The sequence below is a fragment of the Dipodascopsis tothii genome (genome assembly GCF_038497935.1).
Source record: "Dipodascopsis tothii strain CBS 759.85 unplaced genomic scaffold V1510scaffold_27, whole genome shotgun sequence".
Classification (NCBI taxonomy): domain Eukaryota; kingdom Fungi; phylum Ascomycota; class Lipomycetes; order Lipomycetales; family Lipomycetaceae; genus Neoaidaea; species Neoaidaea tothii.
Genome location: NW_027118011.1, coordinates 113,139 through 133,354, shown reverse-complemented (window position 1 = coordinate 133,354; position 20,216 = coordinate 113,139). Strand labels below are relative to the sequence as shown.

The following is a 20,216-nucleotide window of genomic DNA, read 5'->3' as shown; positions in this document are numbered from 1 at the left end:
GCCATCCTGCGGCCTACGGGCTCGGCCCGTGCTGTCAGCCAGACGTAGCCTGTAGCAGCGCACGTATTTCGTCATACCTGGCCGATCCCAACTTTCGGAATCTCGGCTAACTCGATAAGGCCCCACCATTGTTTTATCGGACGGGATGAATCGCTCGACGACTTTTTCACCTCCGGCCTCGCCTTGACGGCTTGCCTTGACCTCTCACAGGCCCACTACGACCGCGAACGACAGGATCCGGACCGGAGAGGTAGGTGGTAGCTGCAGGCGGCGCAGTCTCGCCGGGCGACGCGCGCGCCGGCGCCGACGTCTTAAACTGTCCGGCCGGCCCGGACTGCCCAGAGCGATCCCGGCGGGCGGCGGTGGGCGACGGCGCCGGCGGGCGCGCGAGACCCTCGCGGGTGCGCGCCCGCGCGCAGCGTTGGCGGCCTGGCCAACCGTTGCGGTGGACCGTCGTGCTAACTTCCAGACCGGCCGATCCAGATGCCCACGAGCCTTTTAATCGCACAAACGCCAGCTCCTGGCCTTTCTGCTCGCGCCCGCACGACCGCCTCACGGTTGCAAGATATCCACGGGCCGTGGCCGGCTTTCAAACGACGCTCCGACCATGGCCAGCCTTTTCCGGACTCTGGTCGGGCGCTGTGAAGAGCCCGAAGCAGAGGACGCCATCAAAACCGGCCGGATCACGCTCGTCGACAACACGGTGCCTGTTCGAGCCGATGCCGACTCGCCGCGGACGCGCGGGGCCAGCCGCATGACTGCGTACGGCGCGATCGAGGCCGTGCCGCGGCCGTCGCTGACTGAGGACGGCGACGATTCGGACGCCGAATCCAGCGCAGGCTCAGACGCGGGGCTGCTGGCGCACGCGGCCGGCCGCGTGCGGTTCGTGGCAGACGACGCAAAGTCGGCCGCGTCGTGGACGCCGTCGCAGATCCACCACCAGCAGGAATACCAGCGCGAGCTGCTGGCGCAGCGCAAGGGCTGGCTGCACGCAATCGGCCAGACGCTGTGCTGCTGCGGCAGCGACAGCGCTGACGACGACCATGCTGCCGATGACGAGGCCGAGCGCCACCGACTGCTCTACCACGGGCCTCGGGCGGGCATCAGCCCGGTCAACCGGTTCCACGACATTGCCGACCATTTCATGCGCCAGCACCAGCGCGCGCGCAACGGCGACGGCGTCATCGTGGGCACCGACCCGAACGTGGTCTATGACGTGCTGCACGAGAACCAGCGTGGCGTGTTTGTGCTCGGCAAGCCGTTTTTCTCGGCCAACGGTCTGCTCAACTACGACCCCTCGGCCTGGGTCGATCTCGACTACCGCCACTCGCCTGTCGACACGCATTCCGCGACCGTACCGGACCCGTCGTGGGAGTGGGTTTGGCGGACGTGGTACGTGGACATGACCGACGACGTCGACGACCAGGGCTGGGCGTACTCGCTGTCGTTCACGAACGGCAACTGGCACGGATCCCATGTCTGGTTCCACTCGTTTGTGCGTCGCCGCCGTTGGCTGCGCAAGCGCAAGCGCGTGCTTTCTCCGACGGCCACGCGCGACGACCGCTCGATCGCCACGTCGGCCTACACAGACTACTCGCGAGGCGGCCGGCTGGACCGGACGATCTACTCGGCCGCCGAAGGCATGAACAACTCGTACTTTACGGTGCAGTCGCTGACCAGCGTGCGCAAGCAGCAGCACGAGGCCGCGCACGTTCGCCATATGGCCGAACGATCGGACGCGGCGACGGCGACAGCGACGCCGTCGACGGGGACGCTGGTGCCAACGCCGGCGGATGGCGGTGCGGGCGGTGCAGAGGGCGGTGCAGAGGGCGGTGCAGGCGGCGCAGGCGGCGGTGCAGCTCCTGACGCGGCTGAGTCCACCGTAGACCGTCGCCAGCGCTACTACTACGACTCGGACGACGAGAGCGACTGCGACGAGTTCCGCAAGATCCCTGACATCGGCCGGCTGTTGTCGCGGCTCAAGAGTGCGCGTTTGGATCGCGAGAAGATCGAGTACGTCGAGCAATTCGTGGCCGAGGGCGATGACCAGGAGCTGCCGCTGCTGGCGTCGCTCATGGGCCAGGTCATGTCGTTCTTGATCTTCCAGGAGTCGCGGCGAGCGCTGCTGCGGTGTCTGCTGGTCCTGCACCGACAGATCTTCATTCACCGGCACCCGTCCTTTGCGCATTCGTGCAAAAACAAGGGCAAGCTTCTGGCTATCGAGAGCGCGCATCCGGGCCACGTGGGCTTTGATCCGTCCCAGTTCAACAAACAGCAGCTCCGCGTGCGTCGGAAGGCCATTGCGGCGGCTGTTCTGGCTGCGCGCGCCGAGATAGACCGGATGGACTACTATTCCGACCGCAAGAGCTCGACCAAGGCGATGTTGGCGTTCGACGACGAGCTGCGCGAGCTCAAAGACCATCGCGCGGCACATGTGCGCGCCGACCGGCCGGGCGCGGTACCAGAGGCTGTGCAGATTGCTGTCGGTGCTCTCGGTACCGACCCCGGGCTTTTCCGGCCGCAGGACCAGGAATTGGCGCTGCTGCAGGAGGAGTTCGAACAGGTCAAGAGCGTCGCCGAGGCCGAGGAGCCCGAGAACGACGACGACGACGACGACGACGACCCCGTCGAAGACGAAACGCCCGTCGAGCCCGCCGCGCCCGTCTTGGACGCTGCAGACACCGGCGACGAGCCCTCGGCAGAATCCGAGCCGAGTGCGCACGAGAGCCCTGCCCAGAGCAGCACTTCCAGCAGCCGCGCAGCGAGCCTGCGCGGACTCGCGCAGCATGCGCAGCAGCTGGCGCTCGGCCTGGTCGGGCGCTAGCCACCAGAGACGACGAGCATTGTATATCATTGTAATAAAGTGGAAGAATGGCATTACGAATAGCAGCCGAGGCTCGGTAGCGACAGCCACGACGCGCCACGAGAGCCACGAGCGGCTCAGGGGCATGGGTTTAGGGTTGGGCTCAGGCACCGAGCGACGCGTGCGGCTCGCGGCCGGGTGACAGCGTGCGGCGCGTGCGGCTCGCGCGGCCGGGATCGAGTGTGTTCTGTACGGGCGTATGTACAGGCCGCGCGCGGCGTTTTCCAGGTATATACAGATCGTCGGAGCCGGTGTCGTCACAGACGCACGAGCTGTACAGGCCAAAGATGGGCAAAAATGAATAGCTGGCGGTAAAGATGTGCAGGCTACAGGCCGGCGCAGACGGCGGGCGTGTAGGGGTTGAACGCGGCGGCCTTGGGCGCGCGGTTCTTGACCTCGGTCGTGAGCAGGACGCGCTGGGGCGCCTGGTTGGTCGGGTGGTGGGCCAGGGCCGGACCGGTGGGGAACTTGGCCGGGGCGCAGGTGGCGTGCTGGGGTCAGCGCGGACGCGGCAGTACTCACGTTCTCATAGCGGAGGGTGTCATGGCGCGGCCAGGTCGTCAGCGGCGGCTGGCGCAGCGACGGCGTGTTGGTCGGCAGCACGGTCGTGTCGCGGTCGAGGAACGCGGCCATGTAGCGCACGGCCTGGCGCAGCAGGTCGGCCGGCACGAGCAGCAGCGCACGCAGCGCCACGGCCATGGCGGCGGCCATGCGCTCGTCCTCGGACGTCTGTGGGCGGTACGCGACCGCAGCCGACTCGAACACCGGCAGCGAGTGCTGCGAGAACGACGACAGGTACGTCGCCAGCCGCCACAGCTGCCGAAACGGCAGGCCAATAAACACAAACGCCGCGTCGGCGTACGAGCCGAGCGTCTGCGCATGCCGGCGCGAGCGCGCCAGCCGGTTCTGGCCAATCGGGTTGGTGTCGCGCGGCGCCGGCGCGGACGTCGGCAGCGCGCCGCGCGCGGAAAACAGGTCGAGCACGACGGCGCAGCTGCGCAGCACCTTGAGCGCGCGCTTGCGCAGCGGGTACGCCTCGTGCTCGTGCTGCGGCTGCATGAACGTGCGGTAGTCGGCCACGTTGACGGTCACAAACGGCAGGCCGGCGTGCGCGGCCGCGTATGACGTGTATGCGAAGTACACGCCGCCGCACGCGGTCAGCAGCAGCACGGCGTAGACGATCTTCCAGAACCCGAACGCGGGGTCGTCCGCAAGGACGAACGCCAGCAGACGCGACATTCTCGGAGCACGGGCGCGGGTAGAATCGATCCAATTGCGTTGTCGCGGGCGCTGGGGGGAAGAGCGTGAAGAACGACGCCCATTGGCCGCGCGCGGAATATATACTGCCTGCATTGGGGGAGACCGCGGCATCGCCATACGGTCCAACGGGGCCGGCGGGCTCCTTGTTCTTGGCCAGAACACCCATCGGCAGGCGCTGGCCAGGCAACAAATGCGCGGGCATCGCGTCAACAATTAAGGTTTGCCGTGACGTTGGGCCCGCATGAGCCGCACGCTGGGCGCTCACGTGCCGAGCCGCACTCCGTGCGGCGGGCCGCAGCGCACGTGCGCTCGCCGCGCGGCCAGAGCGCCACACTGCGCCACGCACGGCTAGAGGACACGTAAGCTTAAGCGGCGCGCGGCGTGCCCCACACGCCATAACCCTCGCGCGCGCGACACTTGTGCCGGTGCCCAGAATGTTCCAGTCTCTGCGCCGTGCGTGCACCGCCTCCGCGCGGCTGCCGCCAGGTGGTCTCTTCTAAAAATATATAAGGTCGCGACCGCCAATTTCGCCGCCAGTTTCCCCTCACACAGACCACTCGCGTGAGATAAACTCGAACGCTGGCGCAGCCTCGGAATGAATTGGACGAGATAACCAGCACTGAACATCATAGCTATCGGCCAGAGGCCAGTGGCGAATTCAGGCGGCAAGCGGCAAGCGCACAGTTTCAGCAATCACTCGGAGCCCTCGGCACCAGAACGATGACCAGCGAGGAGGACTCGCCGGGGTTGGCAGTGTCGCCCGAGGAGCTTGAGAACCGGGGCGGCAGCCGCAAGCGCAAGGAAACGCTGGCGCTGCCGCTGCCGCCCGGAGTTCTGCCGCCGCGGAAGCGCGCCAAGACTGCTATCGAGAAGGAGCAGCGGCGCGTGGAGCGCATCTTGCGCAACCGGCAGGCGGCACAGTCGTCGCGCGAGAAAAAGCGGAAGCAGCTGGAGGAGCTCGAGGAGATCAACCAGCAGCTCGTGGACGAAAGCCAGACGGCGGCCGTGCGTCTGCAGCAGGTCGAGGCGGAGAACTCGAGCCTGCGCAAGACGGTCGACGGTCTGGTTGAGGAGATCGAGCGGATGAAGGCCGTGATGGCCCAGTTCAAGTTCGACCCCACCCGCCTGAATGCCGCGCCGGCCACCCCCTCGGCTGGCACGCGCACGCCGCTCAGCCTGTCGACGACGCCCTTGGACGCCGCCGACAGCGCCGACGGCTTTGCGAGCGACTCGGACAGCAGCCTGCCCGAGTTCAAGACCGAGCACTTTGACTCGCTCGACCTTCCGCTCTACTCCCCCACAACCGGTCCACCAGAGTCTCCTCTGGTGATGAACGTGTCGGTCCCTCCCCTGGACGGCACGCCGGTGTTGGCCCCCGACTGCCTGGGCCCGCTCTCGCCCGGAAAAGACGCCGAACCGAACGCTTCTTTCAAAAAGATGCATCATCCTGCAGCGATGGTGTCTCCTTGTGACCCGCAGCGTCCTTTGAAAGACCCCAAGCGTTCGATAGTAGGCCCCTTGACGGACGAGACGGACCCGAGCCCGACGGGCTCGACAGCCCCGATTTCTCGCTTTACGCCGGGAGTCATGGCGGTCCTGATCACAATGCATCTCTGCTTGGCGCTGGTAGTGTCTTCGACGACGTTTTCCTATCTAAAGCGACAGCGGTTGACGAAGCTATTGATGAGTATGGTCTCATGTCTCCGGACGGAAAGTATGAAATATGTCTTGACGAGCTCGCTCTGGACTGTGCTGATGACCTCGCCGTGCGACTGTTCGCCGGCGAGCCTGCAGCGGCTGGAGCTGCTCATAAGACTGACTTTGAACTCTCGTGGGATGCGGCTTTTGGCCCACTTTCGGCCGGCGGGTTCTCCGCACCACTCCCCGAGCTGGTGTCTCTCGCAGAGGCGGGTTCTGATGGAACAGCGGGCCCGGCTGTTACGGGCCTGGCAGATCTTGGTGTCGTGTAGCGATGGAACGAGGCAAATGGCGCGCCGTGAGGCAGCGACTGGCCGCGATCTGTCGCGAACGCGCTCCAGATTGTCGGTCCGTGCTGCCGTCGTCCGCGCCGAAATCAGACGCGCCACGCTGGACACAGCCGAAGTGGTGGCGGAACCCGACCGCGCCAAGTTGGACCACTTGGCTGCGTTGATCGCGGGTGCAAACAGGGCAGTGGATGTGAACCAGAGACGGTTACGGTCGTTTACAATGAATCCACAGGTGGATTTATAGGTTGGGGTTCGGTACTAGAATGGTGTATTTAATGGCTTTCTCTCCTCGTTTAATACTTGACTTTTAAACTGCTGCCGCCTACGGCGGGCTCCGCCGGAGAGCCGGATGGAGATCAATTTTGGCTGTAATTTACAAGACTGTATACAATATATGACATGAACAGGTTCTGGCCCGAGGGCGAGGCTGGGGTGCGTAGGCGACAGTGGCGGTCACCGGCACTCTGCGTCTGCGGTAAAGGGGTTGCGCTTCGTGTCTTTGCGATGCTGCGGCTATATGCCAGGTGCGGCTACATGATGCGGCTATATGCTGCCCGAGGCTGGCAAGTCGCCGCACCCAAAACGCGGTCATCAGCGATCTCGTAAACTCCCAACGCGGCGGTGAGAATTTTTTTCCAGCATCGAGTCTAAGCGGTGCCGCTTACACAACAAATAGCTGTCAGACAGCGTTCGAACGACAGAATGTCGGGGCTTTTCGAGGTCGAAGGATGGAACCTCGGGTCCAAGGAAATCAAGACCTTTGTGCCGCCCAAGAAGGGCGCGGCTAAGGCCAAGGCCAAGAAAGCAAAGGCGGACAAGAAGCCAGAGGAGACCAAGCCGGCCACCAAGGCCGAGCGGCCAGAGAAGCGCGTGCGCGAGGCCGACGATGAGGCCGACGAAGCCGACAAGCCCGCCAAGAAGGCAGCCGAGCCTAAGCCCAAGAAGCAGAAGAAGAACAAGACCGAGAAGGGCGACAAGGCCGGCAAGCCGACCGAAAGTCCTAAGGCTGCGCCGGCCGCGGCCACCGAGCCGGCGCCGGCGCTACCGGTAACGCAGCTCAAGAAGCTGACTCCGCTGCAGGAGAAGATGCAGGCCAAGCTGTCGGGATCGCGGTTCCGGTGGATCAACGAGAAGCTGTACACGATTTCGTCGGCCGATGCGGTCGATCTGATCAAGCAGCACCCCGAGATGTACGCCGAGTATCACTCGGGCTTCCGGTCGCAGGTGCAGTCGTGGCCCGAGAACCCGGTGAACCTGTACATCGCGCGGGTGCAGGAGATGAAGCGCGACAAGCGGCTGCCGCGGGCCCAAGACGGATGCACGTACTTTGCCGACATGGGGTGCGGCGACGCCGAGTTCGCCAAGGCGATTGCCACGCCGGCATCGGCCAAGCCCAAGGGCCGCGGCCGCGACGGCCGGATCGTCGTGCGCAGCTTCGACCTGGCCAAGTCCAACGAGCGCGTGGAGGTGGCCGACGTGCGCAACGTGCCGGTGGAGGACGAGAGCATGCACTACGTTATATTTTGCTTGGCGCTCATGGGCGTCAACTTCCTCGACTTTGTGCGCGAGGCCAAGCGGATCCTGCGCGTGCGCGGCGAGCTGTGGATCTCTGAGATCAAGTCGCGGTTTTCGGACCAGCAGGGCCAGGAGTTCGTGGACGCCATCAAGAGCCTGGGCTTTGTGCACCGCGAGACCAACTCCGAGAACAAGATGTTCATCCGGTTCGAGTTCTTCAAGCCTCCGGAGGCCGCGATCAAGAAGCCGGAGGAGGACTTGCCGAGCCGCGGCCGCATGAACAAGCAGAAGAAGAAGTTCATTGACCAGGAGACGGACCTGGAGAAGAAGCTGCGGATGCACAAGGAAGGCGAGTGGCTGCTGAAGCCGTGTATATACAAACGCCGGTAGGCAATACATTCTACGACGAGCATATAGCCGCAGCGCTGCCGGCATATAGCCGCAGCACACAACCGCAGCCACTGCTGCATGTAGCCGCAGCCCAAACCCTCCGTACTGGTACAGCCTGTCATCGCGTACTGGTGTCCGCATGACGCGCGCTAACGACATCGTGCATGAAGATGCATAAGCGGGATGGGCATCAGGACTGTGATCGTCCAGCGACTGTGTCGTGAGACGGCAGCGGCACATACAGGCAAAGAAACGGTGCGGCCGAAGCCGACCGACGGGTGAATTATACAAGGACTAGATACAGCTACCTAGATGGCAAGCGTTGACAGCGTGGACGCGACCTTGTCGGCCTTGGCCGAGTCGCCAGTCAACGTGGCGTCGATCAACGCGCGGTAGTCGCGCTGGCGGCTGGCCTGGTCGATGAAAATCTTGTACTTGGCCGCGATCAGCGCGTTCTCCTTCTTGTCCTCCGACGGGTACACGACTCTGCCGGGCTTGCTCATCTCGGCCATGATGTGCCAGAGACTAGCCGTCTTGCCGTTTTTGTCGGCGCTGGCGGCCTTGGCTCCGAGCATAGCCGAGCCGAGGACAACCGCAGCGTCGATGTAGCGGGGAATGACGACCGGCAGGCCTGTGCAGGTCGCCATGAGGCCGGTCAGCAGGTCGTTGCGCGATTGGCCGCCGGACAGGAATATGCTGGTGATCTCGTGGCCGGCGTCGTTGAGCGAGCGCACAATGTGGTTCGTCTGCAGGCCGATGAACTCGATCGCTCCCAGATACTCGATCGCGAGCGCGTCCACGCCGACGTCCATAGACTGGCCGATGATCGAGGCCTTCATGTTGGGGTCGGCGATCGGGCTGCGGTTGCCGTGAAAGTCACCGTAGAAGAAGAAGTGCTTGAGCAGCTCCTCGGCGGACGAGTAGCTGCTCTCGACGCGGAGCTGCTCGATGCGCTCGTTGAGGTAGTCGAACACAGACTTCTTCTCGGCAGCAGCAAGCTCATTGGCCTCCTTGTAGGCTGGATGCGACGTCAGGACGTGCTTGAGAAGCGCGCCGGTCGCCGACTGGCCGCCTTCGGCCAGCCAGTAGTTCGGGAAGATGACGTCGCGGTACGGACCCCAAACGCCCGGCACGAACACGCTCTCCTTGGACATGGCCAGGTGGCAGGTCGAGGTGCCGGCGACGGCGGCCAGGCGGTGTGTGGCCACCGAAAACTCGTCGCTGGTGCCGTCCTTGTGCTCGATGAAGTTCGGGTCGTGGATCTTGGCGGCAACGGTGCCGACCCATCCAGCGTAGGCGTCGATGACGCCCGAGCCGACAGCGGTGCCCGGGGCCAGGCCGAGCTCGGCCGCCGAGTCTGGGGCCAGACCGCCCAGGTACTCGCCGGCCGACAGGATCGTGCCGTTCTCGCCGAGGACGCCGCCGACGCGGGCAAAGTTGTTCTCGGCCAGCTCAGGCAAGTCGATGGTCTCGAGGAAGTCCTTCGACCAGCCCTTCATGCTGCCGTCGATGCCGACAGGCACATAGCCCTGCTTACAGACGACCGAGCAGAACGAGCGCGTCTCGGACTTGGTCGCGCGGTGGGTGAGGAAGTCGGCCAGATCGTAGAACTTGCAGTCCTCGAAGCGGCCAGCGGGCATGTGGCGCTTGAGCCACAGCGCCTTGGGGATCTCCATCTCGATCGACATCTTGCCGCCGACGTACTTGAGCAGCATGTGCTTGGTCGAGTTGATTTTGTCGGTCTCTTCCGGACAACGGTGGTCCATCCACAGTACGATGTTCTGGTCGTCATTGGAGAAGTCAGGGCCGACGGCGACGGACTTGTCGGTGGTCTCGCTGAGGACGACCAGCGAGCAGGTGCCGTCGAAGCCAATGCCCTTGATCTCATCGATCGACACGCCGGACTCAGCGACGACCTTCTTGGTCGAGTAGCAGCACGCGTCCCAGATCTCGTTAGACGATTGGTTCTGGAGTCAGCACGGCCGGGCATGCACTCACGTAAAAATCCGGCTTCGGGTTCCAGGTCGTAATGTCCTTCGAGGCCAGGGCCTGCTGTCAGCGGGGCAATTGGCGCAGACGTACGAGAATCTCGCCAGAGGCGTCGATCAGGCAGGCGCGGGCGCTGCCGGTGCCGACGTCGATGCCAATGTAGTACGGGCCGGGCATTGCGTATTCAGTGGAGGGCGAGAGAGCGCGCGGAAGATATATATAGATGATCGCCGCGGCCCCGATCGCGAGCGATGTCACCAGGGCTTACCCGGACCTATTGGTAGTGTAGGCTCCCGCGGCGCAGCCAAATCGGCTGCCGCCGGTACCGACAGGTGTGATACGGCGAGGTACCGCCCGGACCATGCGCGCGGCCCGTCCGGACGGACCCAACGGGACCCGCGGACCCAGTCCGGTCGCACAAACACATACAAGTTTGGTAGACGAATCTGTGCCTAGTTGATTCACTATTGCGGGGAATCTGAGCTGAGCGTCTGTTTGCCTAAAACGGCATACGTGTGGCCGCCTAGCGACAGCTAGCGGCGGAACTGCACCTCGTTCTGGAAATAGTTTCTCAGCTTGTAGTCGTCTGACGGCCGAGTCGACGCCAGAGACGCGCCGCGGCACACTTAGGCCCGGTTGAGCCTAAATAGAGGATCAGGTAGAGCCATCGCAGCGTTCAGCAGGCGATGTGGTACCGGTACAATGCAGTACGCCCGGACGCATCACGTGGGGTCCGGCGCCGCGCACGGCGGCCGGCTGGCCCGATGGCCAGGAAGCCGCACCGGACGGCGGCCGGCCGCACACAGCTCCGGGCCGTAGACCGCGCGCCACACGGCGCTGCGCGGCCACACAGGGCGGCGAGCGGGGCCAGGCCCGGCGGCGCGCGGACGCCGGCGCCACGCGGCACGGGCCGGCTCGGACGCGCGCGAGCGGTCAGCTGCGGCTACGCCACAGGCGCCGCCGCACCGCCACGGTTCACGCCCGAGCTGAGCTATTTTATGGCAGGCCCAATGTCCCCCTATCGCGCCCAATGCGGGTGCCGGCGGCATGTCCGGCGGTCCCCGCAGGTCCACCAGGCTGGGTCGGCCTGCCGGCCCGGCGCGGCGGATCGGCCAGCCGCCAGCCGCGCTCGGGCATATAAAGGCCGTGCCGCGCGGCTGCACGCTTTCTAGGGTTGTGCGGCGGCGCAACAAACAAGGGTTGCGCTCGACCGCCGCGGGACTGCTTCTTAACCCCTCTGTGCGGCCGCAGCACGCGGGCACGACAAACAGCTGCGGGCCACGGGGCCACGGGGCCACGGGACCGTGGGGTCCGCTGTGGCCGCCGGCTCCAGACCGTGGCACCTGGGCCCGGCCATGGCGTGCTCCGGCCGCGGCCGGCCTGCCCACCGCGCCCAGCACGCCGTCGTGCGCGGTGGCGCCGCTGGCGGTGTTGGTGTTGGGCGTTGCGGCCGTGGCTGGGTGTTTTGGCCGGACGTGGGGACCGGGTGCGACCCTGGCCCGATCTGTGGCCGCCTGGGCCGCCAGTAGCGCATGATGCGTTGACGTGACGGCCCGCGCCATCTGGCAGCACCTATAGCCGTAATTGAGTTGGCGCGGTGCTTAGGCCGCCCGCAGGTGTGCGCTGGGCATCGTGCCTCGCTATCATGTAAACGTGCCAGAACAAGCGACCGCCCACATTTCGCCGCCTTTCCACTTTTCCGTTCGCCGACAGCTTGCAATGACTGTCAAGACCAAGACGACGACTGCTACTGCCACGCTGCGCCGGTCGGCGCGCGTCAAGGCCGCCGTGCCGGAGCCTGTGGCTGAGAAGCCGGCTAAGGTTGTGGCTAAGGCGACGACCAAGGCGACCGTTAAGAAGCCCAAGGCCAAGGCCGTGGAGGAGCCCAAGGAGCCCAAGGACGAATCCGCGGACGAGCCGGAGGAGTCCAAGCCTGTCAAGGCCAAGGAGAGCAAGCGCAAGGCCGCGGAGAAGCCCAAGGACGAGGACGAGGACGAGACCGCGGCCAAGAAGCCCCGCACGGAGCTCACCGTGGGCGACGCGCTGCCGGCGATCGTGCTCAAGGACCAGGACGGCGTGGACGTCGATCTGGCCAAGGTTGCCGCGGACAAGACGGTCGTGATCTTCGGTAGGTGGACGCGCAACGGCGCTGACGGCAGCGTACCCCCGCGCAAGCACGCCCGGATGCACCAAGCAGGCCTGCGGCTTCCGCGACCTGTATCCCAAGTTTGACTCGCACAAGGTCGCGGTCTTTGGCCTCTCGGCCGACTCGGTCAAGGCCCAGAAGAACTTCCAGACGAAGCAGAACCTGCCGTACCAGCTGCTGTCGGACGAGAAGTACGAGCTCATCGCCGCGCTCGGCGCCAAGAAGAACCCGAAGGGCATCGTGCGCTCGCACTGGATCGTCAAGGACGGCAAGCTCGTCGTGGCCGAGCTCGGCGTCCAGGCGACGCTCTCGTTCACCAAGGTAGGTAGCGCGCCGACGTCCGCTGACGCCAGGCCCTCAAGGAGGTGGAGGGCATGTAACTCTACTACGCTGTATTCTACGTTCCGGTTTGGTTGTTATTCTCGGCGGGTTTGTAGCAGTATACGGATGGACCTCACGGCGGACAATGCCCTGTACTCTAGTTGTTGCTTTTCTTGGTTTTGCGGTGAAGGAATAAAACGCTGGCCACTGATTTTGTATACTCTGAACCGATTGTTTTCGATAATAGAACTGCTCTATCATACACTGTGGCTCGACCGACGCTTGGAATGCGACCGGCGGAGCTCGCTGCGGCCGCGGCCGTGGCCGTCGGGCTTGGACGCGGCCTTGGCGGCCGCGGGCAGGACCGGTGTGCTGGCGACGACGCAGGCCGCGGTCCAGACGGGCACCAGCACGCAGAACGCGACGGGCACAAACGTCCAGACGCCGACGGCACGGAAGCCGCAGACGAGGTCCTCGAAGAGCGGGACAAGACGCTTGCCGAGCAGCGCGCGGACGTCGGCGGTGCGCAGCGGCGTGGTCAGGAGCGCGGCCGCGAGCGCGAGGAACGGCGGGCACGAGCACGTGAGCGCGACGGCCGTGTTGAGCCGCCGCACGGCCTCGCGCCACGGCGGCGCCGAGGCCGCCGCGGCCGCGCGGGGGCCGATGTGTTGCTGCGTCGGGTAGAGTACGACCGAGAGCACCATGGCCAGCGGGAAGTTGAGCGTGGCCAGCGTGGTCAGGAACAGGCCGAGGTAGATCAGCGCCACGGCTTGGAACCGGTGCAGAAACGACGCCGGCTGCGCGCCGACGAGCTTCGGCAGCGTGTACGGCACGGACGCGCACAGCAGCAACGCCGTCCCAAAGGCCTCCAGGGTCGTCGACGCCGGCAGCATGGCGAACGCAAACATGGACGCCCACGACGCGGTCACGATCACGCCAAACGCGGCCAGCGCCGTCACGGTCTCGAGCCCGGACTGGGTCGTCAGCAGCGACGCGTGGATCCAGTGGCCGATGCCGTTGACCGTGTAGCTCGCCGCGCACAGCATCGCTGCCGGCAGGTACGTGCCGATGCTGACGAAGCGGTGCGGATCCAGCAGCAGGTAGAAAAAGAACGACTGGTGGAAGTGCTCGAGCAGGTTATTGAACGAGCGCACGACGGCCTCCACCACCCGGCCGTAGACCATCTCGTCGTGGGGCTGGTGGCCGTCGGCGTTGTTGCTGTCGACATGGGCCGAGAGCGTTATGGCGTCGATGCGCCAGCCGCTGAAGGCCTGGCTGCCAGTGCCCAGGTCCGACAGACCCGCGCGGGCCTGCCGCAGGATGCCGGCTATGAGCGAGGCCCTGCGCGACTGGTACGAGTTGCTGACCTGGGCCGGCTCGATGCCGTGGATCATGATGTTGATGCCGGTCTGGTCGCAGATCGTGGCCGCGCTGTTGATGAGATCGAGGTTAGGCAGCGCGCCGTTGATGCCCTCGTACTGGATCTCGATCGAGTCGAACCGGCCGTGGGGCTGCGGAAAGTCGAGCACGACCGCGCCCTGGATGGCGCCGCTGGTCACGGGCAGACTGTCCTCGGTATGGTAGGCCGACACCCAGCTGGCAAGGCCCATCCACGGATCCGAGGGGATGACGACAATGATGTCCTTCGACCAGATCGTCCACCGCGTAAAGTAGCGTGCCAGCGAAAGTGCGACCGCCACACCAAGCTCGTTGAACTGGCCGGCCGCGTTGTTCCAGGGCGCGGCAATGACCATGGCCTCGGTGCCGTCACCGCGCGGCGCGTGCAGCACGCCGTAGACGTTGGCGCCGGCGCGCCGGCGGCCGCGGTCGGTGTGCTCCCACGGCTGGACGCCGGCCTTGTACTGCATGTCGGTCAACCAGGTGCGGATCGTGTCGGTGCGTCTGCGGTCAGCACGAGCGGGCGCGTACTTACACGCTGTCCGAGACGTTCCGGAGCAGGCGGACCTCCTCACGCACGCCCGAGACGACATTGATCTCCGAGCCGGAGAAGTGGGTGAGCGCCTGGCCGGAGAGGAGCGCGTTCTCCGAGACGTAGGTCCGCCGGCTCTGGCCCTCGATGGGCAGGACGAGCAGCCAGGCGATGCCGAGAACCATCATGACGGCCGAGAGCATTGGCAGCTTGCGGGCGAGGTGCGTCCAGATGTCATCGGACAGCGGGAACACCCGCCGGCCGAGTCTGCCAACGAGCGTCATGGTGGATGGGGTTGGAGGAAGCGGCGGCGCGGGAAGAGAGCGCGGCGCGCAGCGAGCACGTGACCGGTCGCGAGCGTGGTCATGTGATTGCACACGTGATTTGCTTGCGATCATGTGATCGGTCAGGTGACCCGGCACGTGACGGCGCCGCACGGCCAATCGCGGCCGCGCCAATCCGCCGGCATCGGCCTCTGCCGGCAGCACGCTGCAGCGCAGCGCAGGCGCCGAGCCAAATGCCGGCCTCGGTAGTTGCCGCCCGCCGCCGCCGGCCGCCGGCCGCTGCGTCTCGCCGCAGGCCTGGCCGCTGGCTAGCTACGCCAGCCGTCCGAGATGGCCCGGCCACCTGGCCCCGGGCGGGTCCGCCAGCCGCCCAAGCGGCGCCGTTCCGTGCGAAACGGGCAAGACGCGCAAGCCATGCATGAACGGCCTCGTTTGCTTGGCCTAGCTCAAAGCTCATCTGCAGCCAGTCGGCAGAAATTTTATCGTTGGGAGAGTGTACGCGGTCGGACGGCGTAGCGCCGCGCAAGCGAGCAAGCCACTGGCGAGACGCGGCACAATCGTCGCGTCATTGCCCATATACGGCGTCAATCGGCTTTAATCGGCGCAGGCCGTTTGGGCGACGAAAATTTGCCTACATGTGCCCAGCAGAGCCAATTTTTTTTTAAGGCCTCGATCTTTTCCGAAAGGTCTGGTTGTCTGACCTACAAGTAAGTGTGCGGTCGCAAACGCGGCCAGCGGCCCCGGCTACGACCGGGCGACGGCGGCAGACACTGACAGGCCAGGTCGCGGTCGTTTCGACGCACGAATTCTCAAGCCGCTCGACATGTGTGGAGTCATCGGAATCCTTCTGGCCGCCCAGAACGGCACGGTCGCCGGGGAGCTGCTGGAGGGCATGCACTTTCTCCAGCACCGCGGCCAGGACGCGGCGGGCATCGTGACGTGCGGCCCGCGCGGCCGGCTGTACCAGTGCAAGGGCAACGGCATGATTCGCGACGTGTTCAGCCAGCAGCGTCTGGCGGGCCTCATCGGCAACATGGGCGTCGGCCACCGTAAGTAGGCGCAGCGCCAGCGCTGACCGCAGTGCGCTATCCGACCGCGGGCAGCTCGGCCAACTCGGAGGCCCAGCCGTTCTACGTGAACTCGCCGTACGGCATTACGCTCGGCCACGTAAGTGCGCGCGCGACTCGGCTGACGGCAGAACGGCAACCTGATCAATGCGCCGGAGCTCAAGTCGTACCTGGACACGCACGCGCACCGGCACATCAACACGGACTCGGACTCGGAGCTGCTGCTGAACGTGTTTGCGGCCGAGCTCGAGAAGACGAACAAGGTGCGCGTGAACGAGGAGGACATCTTCACGGCCCTCGGCGGCGTGTTCCGCGAGTGCCAGGGCGCGTACGCGTGCGTGGGCATGCTGGCGGGTAAGTTGCCGCGGGGGCGTGCTGACCAAAGGCTTTGGTCTGATTGGCTTCCGCGACGCCAACGGCATCCGGCCGCTGGTCCTCGGCGAGCGGCACCACGACGACGGCTCGGTCGACTACATGTTTGCGAGCGAGAGCGTCGCGCTCAAGGCGCTCGGCTTCCGCAAGTGGACGGACGTGCTGCCCGGCCAGGCCGTGATCATCAACAAGGCGACCATGAAGCCGCTCATCCGGCAGGTCGTGCCGCAGCTGACGTACACGCCCGACATCTTCGAGTTCGTGTACTTTGCGCGGCCCGACACCGTCATCGACGGCATCTCGGTCTACCGCTCGCGGCTGGCGATGGGCGACCAGCTCGCGGCGGCCGTGGCCGAGCGCTTCGGCGGCATCGAGCACATCCGCGACCACATCGACGTCGTGATCCCGGTGCCCGACACGTCGCGCAACTCGGCGCTGCAGCTCTCGTTCGCGCTCAACCTGATCTACCGCGAGGGCTTCGTCAAGAACCGCTACGTCGGCCGCACGTTCATCATGCCCAACCAGCAGGAGCGCCGCTCGAGCGTGCGCATGAAGCTCAACGCCATGGAGATGGAGTTCAAGGACAAGGCGGTGCTCATCGTCGACGACTCGATCGTCCGCGGCACGACGTCGCGCGAGATCGTCCAGATGGCCCGCGAGGCCGGCGCCAAGAAGGTCTACGTCGCCAGCTGCGCGCCGCCGATCCGGTTCAACCACATCTACGGCATCGACCTGGCCGACACCAAGGAGCTCGTGGCGTACTCGCGCACCGAGGCCGAGGTGGCCCAGAGCATCGGCGCCGACGACGTCATCTTCCAGGACCTCGACCGGCTTGTCGCTGCCTGCGCCGGCGACTCCATCAAGGACTTTGAGGTCGGCGTCTTCACCGGCAAGTACGTCACCGGCGTCGCCGACTCGTACCTCGAGCACCTCGAGGAGCTGCGCTCGCGCAACGCCCAGTTCCGCAAGCTCGGCAACAAGGCCCACTTGATCGCCTCGGGCGGCGCCATGAACGGCGCGCCCCAGACCATCGAGGAGGAGGGCAAGGCCGAGGTCGACATCGGACTCTACAACCAGGGCGACTACAAATAACCACATACCACCTAAAAGTTGCTCCCGCCCGGCACATGCTGCTAGCTTCTGTCTTGGAGAATAATGTAGATTTAGTTTTAGTCATGTAATCATCATTTCTTGGTTGACTTGCTTCATTGCTATGTACACATGCGCGCGCGCTACCACACGCTGGGCGGGTCGTTCGGGCCGCGCGGGACCCGCACCTGCTCCCACTCGGTGAACTTGGGGTCGTTCATGAACTTGTAGTTCATCCGGTAGTACTCGTCCTTGATGTTGAACTGTCGCCGACTCTTGGCGAGCTGGGTGATCTCGTTTTCGGACATGAACGGATGCTTGCGGTCGTACTGCTCGTACCGCACGGCGGCGAAGTCCTGCGAGATGTAGAATCCGCCGAGGATGACGAGGATGAACGGCAGGCCGTAGAGCCAGAAGGGGTACTTTTTGACGTACTTGAAGTACTCGTCGACCATGCGCTTCATGACCTTTTCGAACTCGCTCTTCTCGGCCGAGAGGGGGATAGACTCGCGCGAGAGCCGACGGCGGGTCTTGGGGTCGGCGGGCGCGGCGGGCGGCGTGAAGACGGGGTCGAGAGGCGCGGCCGGGTCGACGGACGGGCCGGCCGAATTGCCGACGGGTGGCCGCGGCGACTGCGAGGCAAAGCCGGCCGCGTAGCGGGGCAGGCTGCCGACCAGCAGCGGCCGCACGAGCAGCGCGGCCGGCTGTGGCCGCGCGATTCTGAGGGCTGATCGGAACAGCAGCATGGTGGTGGTTCGGGACGGCGTGCGGCGAAGTTTTGCCATGGTTACCCGGCCGTGTATCCGCGCCACACCGCGCCACCGCCGCACGCGCTCACGCCACGCCGCGCCACACGCGCCGGCTCACGCCACGCCAGATCTCCGCCACCGTCAATTGCTATGGACCTACAGGTTCAGCTGGTGCGCCTCCAGAGCCATCTCGAGCTGCTCGTCCGTCTGGACGACAAGCGTCTTGACCCGGGCGGTCGCCGCCGACACGTCAACGACAACGTCGTCGCTCTGCGCGGCCTGGCCGTTCGTGTCGGCGTTGAGCTCAACGCCCAGGAAGCCCAGGCGGCCCGTGACCTCGGCCCGGAACCGGGCGCTCTTCTCGCCGATTCCGCCGGCGAACACGAGCGCGTCGACGTCGCCACGCAGCGCCACAAAGTACGAGCCCACGTAGTTGCAGACGCGGTTGACAAACAGGTCAAACGCCAACGCGCACAGCTCGTCGCCACCGGCCGCGCGCTTCTCAATGTCGCCAAAGTCGGTCGTGCCCGTTAGCGCGCTCCAGCCGGCGTGGCGGTTCATGATGTCTTCCGCCACCGACAGCTTTAGATCGGTCGAGCTAGCTGCAGACATGCGGGAGGCGTCCGAGTGGTAATGGAACATGAGCGAAGGATCGATGCTGCCGGAGCGAGTGGCGCCCGGCAGGCCCTCGAGTGGCGTGAGCCCCATGGACGTGTCGAGCGAGCGGCCGTGCCGTATGGCGCAGGCGGACGCCCCCGAGCCGAGGTGGAGCGCGACCAGATTGACGTCGCCGACAGGCTTGTCCAGGAACGTGGCCGCCGAGCGCGTGATGAACGAGTACGACAGCCCGTGGAAGCCAAACTTGCGGATCTTGTGGTGCTCCTGCACCTTGAGGTCGAGTGGGTACGTGTAGATGTGGCGCGGAATGGACTCATGGAAGGACGAGTCAAAGAAGGCCACGTTGGTGACGGCGTCGCCGAGACGGTCGATGCACGAGTGCACGATGTCGAGCGCGCGCTGGTTGTGCAGCGGCGCGAGGTCCGACAGCTCGTCGAGCTTGTTGTAGACTTCCGTGGTGATCTTGAGCGGCTTGGGGTTGGCGCCGCCGTGGACAATGCGGTGGCAGATCGCGTAGACGTTCTTGAAGTCGGGGATGACCGGCGCGTGCGCGTCCGAGCCTGCCGTGGCCATGTCGAGGAAGATCTGGAACGCGGCGTCGTGGTCCTTGCAGTCGACCTGGCAGCCCTTGACCTTGTCGACGACGGCGCCGTCGGCGAAGACCTTGTAGGAGACCGTGCGGCGGTCGGAGGTGAGGCCGGCGAGCGCCCACTCCATGAGAAGCGGCGAGCCCTCGGCCCGGCCGTAGACCGAGACCTTGACGGACGAGGATCCAGAGTTGATGCAGACGACGAGCTCCATGGTTGCGGGCCTGGTGGTGGACTGAGCATTACATCATGGCCGCTGGGAGCAAAGATCTGACAGCTTACCCGGCGCGTGTGTTACCCGGCAGAAGCGCGCAGAACCCTACGTTGCCAACCCTAAGCTAACAAAAATTTTTGCGCGCAAAACTATATAACCCGAGCCCACGCCCGCAGTCCCCACGCTCGGTCGGTGCAACTGGCCATGGCTTGGTCCGCTGGGCGGGCTGGCCGTGGCCGGCGCTGCACCGACGCATGCAAGGTAAGCACCACGCAGAGCGTCTGGAGTTCAAATGATGCGACGAACAACACTTCTTTCCCAGTCCGATTCGACTCTGACGAGGACAACCCTATGACCCCTTTCGCAGGGGGTCTATTTACTTGCCAGTAACTTGAGTCTGATCTACTCCAGACGCTCTCGCTTTTGCGAGACAGATCTAACGAACAGGACGCAAGTTCGCATGCTCGCGGGCCAGAGAGTCAAGGTGATGAAGATTCCTTAAACGTTCGCAGTTTCCACGGTAGCGCGTCGCATAAGAACCCATCTTAGACGTGTCTGTGACCGCCAATGTCCTTCCTGGGATGTCTGATTGACTCTGCCTGCCTCTATAGTAATGAACTGGTTGCATTTGCATGAATTTGTGCCATTGTAGATCTGTAGCGGTCTGCTGGGACGGGCCGGTCGCGGCCCAGTCCGCGGCGTACGAGGCTTGAGCGGTGCCCGGAGGTCTGCAATGCAGGCGGCTGCGTTGTGGATGATCTGGCGGCAATGCGCCACAGCTAAGCCACGCGGCTATATGCCACGGGGCCTGCCTGGACTGCAGCCGGTCTCGGC

At 65.0% G+C, this 20,216-nt stretch overlaps 10 protein-coding genes across 10 annotated transcripts; 5 read left to right on the top strand and 5 right to left on the bottom strand.

The window, feature by feature from the left end:
• The first annotated feature begins 122 nt into the window (after positions 1–122).
• Positions 123–2,879, top strand: V1510DRAFT_420856 (uncharacterized protein). Its single transcript, XM_066934520.1, has 2 exons — positions 123–250; positions 470–2,879. Exon 2 carries the CDS (start codon positions 608–610, stop codon positions 2,822–2,824), a length of 2,217 nt encoding a protein of 738 aa, XP_066787592.1. The 5' UTR covers positions 123–250; positions 470–607; the 3' UTR covers positions 2,825–2,879.
• A 158-nt stretch (positions 2,880–3,037) lies between these two features.
• Positions 3,038–4,328, bottom strand: V1510DRAFT_217047 (uncharacterized protein). The gene is made up of 2 exons (XM_066930482.1): positions 3,386–4,328; positions 3,038–3,354 (listed from the first exon to the last, which is right to left on the bottom strand). The coding sequence occupies exons 1-2, from the start codon at positions 4,238–4,240 to the stop codon at positions 3,190–3,192; spliced, it is 1,020 nt and encodes a 339-aa protein (XP_066787591.1). The 5' UTR covers positions 4,241–4,328; the 3' UTR covers positions 3,038–3,189.
• Positions 4,329–4,669: 341 nt separating this feature from the next.
• V1510DRAFT_420852 (uncharacterized protein) lies at positions 4,670–6,531 on the top strand. The gene has a single exon (XM_066934519.1). It carries the CDS (start codon positions 4,844–4,846, stop codon positions 6,353–6,355), a length of 1,512 nt encoding a protein of 503 aa, XP_066787590.1. The 5' UTR covers positions 4,670–4,843; the 3' UTR covers positions 6,356–6,531.
• V1510DRAFT_420850 (methyltransferase-domain-containing protein) lies at positions 6,532–8,273 on the top strand. The gene has a single exon (XM_066934518.1). It carries the CDS (start codon positions 6,814–6,816, stop codon positions 8,014–8,016), a length of 1,203 nt encoding a protein of 400 aa, XP_066787589.1. The 5' UTR covers positions 6,532–6,813; the 3' UTR covers positions 8,017–8,273.
• A 51-nt stretch (positions 8,274–8,324) lies between these two features.
• Positions 8,325–10,182, bottom strand: V1510DRAFT_368533 (uncharacterized protein; the record flags this gene model as incomplete). Its single annotated transcript, XM_066931361.1, has 3 exons — positions 8,325–9,983; positions 10,015–10,065; positions 10,099–10,182. The coding sequence occupies 3 exons, from the start codon at positions 10,180–10,182 to the stop codon at positions 8,325–8,327; spliced, it is 1,794 nt and encodes a 597-aa protein (XP_066787588.1).
• A 1,413-nt stretch (positions 10,183–11,595) lies between these two features.
• V1510DRAFT_216996 (thioredoxin-like protein) lies at positions 11,596–12,628 on the top strand. The gene is made up of 3 exons (XM_066930481.1): positions 11,596–12,133; positions 12,165–12,472; positions 12,505–12,628. The coding sequence occupies exons 1-3, from the start codon at positions 11,725–11,727 to the stop codon at positions 12,529–12,531; spliced, it is 744 nt and encodes a 247-aa protein (XP_066787587.1). The 5' UTR covers positions 11,596–11,724; the 3' UTR covers positions 12,532–12,628.
• A 101-nt stretch (positions 12,629–12,729) lies between these two features.
• Positions 12,730–14,686, bottom strand: V1510DRAFT_368441 (Gaa1-like protein; the record flags this gene model as incomplete). Its single annotated transcript, XM_066931358.1, has 2 exons — positions 12,730–14,374; positions 14,406–14,686. The coding sequence occupies 2 exons, from the start codon at positions 14,684–14,686 to the stop codon at positions 12,730–12,732; spliced, it is 1,926 nt and encodes a 641-aa protein (XP_066787586.1).
• A 352-nt stretch (positions 14,687–15,038) lies between these two features.
• On the top strand, positions 15,039–17,335 carry V1510DRAFT_397639 (nucleophile aminohydrolase). Its single transcript, XM_066931911.1, has 5 exons — positions 15,039–15,393; positions 15,469–15,735; positions 15,768–15,853; positions 15,885–16,107; positions 16,139–17,335. Exons 2-5 carry the CDS (start codon positions 15,510–15,512, stop codon positions 17,215–17,217), a joined length of 1,614 nt encoding a protein of 537 aa, XP_066787585.1. The 5' UTR covers positions 15,039–15,393; positions 15,469–15,509; the 3' UTR covers positions 17,218–17,335.
• A 22-nt stretch (positions 17,336–17,357) lies between these two features.
• Positions 17,358–17,669, bottom strand: V1510DRAFT_368410 (cytochrome c oxidase; the record flags this gene model as incomplete). Its single annotated transcript, XM_066931357.1, has 1 exon — positions 17,358–17,669. The coding sequence occupies one exon, from the start codon at positions 17,667–17,669 to the stop codon at positions 17,358–17,360; it is 312 nt and encodes a 103-aa protein (XP_066787584.1).
• A 363-nt stretch (positions 17,670–18,032) lies between these two features.
• On the bottom strand, positions 18,033–19,548 carry V1510DRAFT_216882 (Acetokinase family-domain-containing protein). The gene has a single exon (XM_066930480.1). It carries the CDS (start codon positions 19,380–19,382, stop codon positions 18,120–18,122), a length of 1,263 nt encoding a protein of 420 aa, XP_066787583.1. The 5' UTR covers positions 19,383–19,548; the 3' UTR covers positions 18,033–18,119.
• Between the last annotated feature and the right edge of the window lie 668 nt (positions 19,549–20,216).

Bases quoted from the DNA above. Each gene is read 5' to 3' on its own strand.
- V1510DRAFT_217047 (XM_066930482.1), bottom strand. From the start codon at position 4,240: ATGGCGATGCCGCGGTCTCCCCCAATGCAGGCAGTATATATTCCGCGC. The intron at 3,355-3,385 runs GTGAGTACTGCC...CGCTGACCCCAG, and splicing joins ACACCCTCCGCTATGAGAAC to CACGCCACCTGCGCCCCGGC.
- V1510DRAFT_420856 (XM_066934520.1), top strand. From the start codon at position 608: ATGGCCAGCCTTTTCCGGACTCTGGTCGGGCGCTGTGAAGAGCCCGAA.
- V1510DRAFT_216996 (XM_066930481.1), top strand. From the start codon at position 11,725: ATGACTGTCAAGACCAAGACGACGACTGCTACTGCCACGCTGCGCCGG. The intron at 12,134-12,164 runs GTAGGTGGACGC...CGCTGACGGCAG, and splicing joins CAAGACGGTCGTGATCTTCG to CGTACCCCCGCGCAAGCACG. The intron at 12,473-12,504 runs GTAGGTAGCGCG...CGCTGACGCCAG, and splicing joins CGACGCTCTCGTTCACCAAG to GCCCTCAAGGAGGTGGAGGG.
- V1510DRAFT_420850 (XM_066934518.1), top strand. From the start codon at position 6,814: ATGTCGGGGCTTTTCGAGGTCGAAGGATGGAACCTCGGGTCCAAGGAA.
- V1510DRAFT_216882 (XM_066930480.1), bottom strand. From the start codon at position 19,382: ATGGAGCTCGTCGTCTGCATCAACTCTGGATCCTCGTCCGTCAAGGTC.
- V1510DRAFT_420852 (XM_066934519.1), top strand. From the start codon at position 4,844: ATGACCAGCGAGGAGGACTCGCCGGGGTTGGCAGTGTCGCCCGAGGAG.
- V1510DRAFT_397639 (XM_066931911.1), top strand. From the start codon at position 15,510: ATGTGTGGAGTCATCGGAATCCTTCTGGCCGCCCAGAACGGCACGGTC. The intron at 15,736-15,767 runs GTAAGTAGGCGC...CGCTGACCGCAG, and splicing joins CAACATGGGCGTCGGCCACC to TGCGCTATCCGACCGCGGGC. The intron at 15,854-15,884 runs GTAAGTGCGCGC...GGCTGACGGCAG, and splicing joins ACGGCATTACGCTCGGCCAC to AACGGCAACCTGATCAATGC.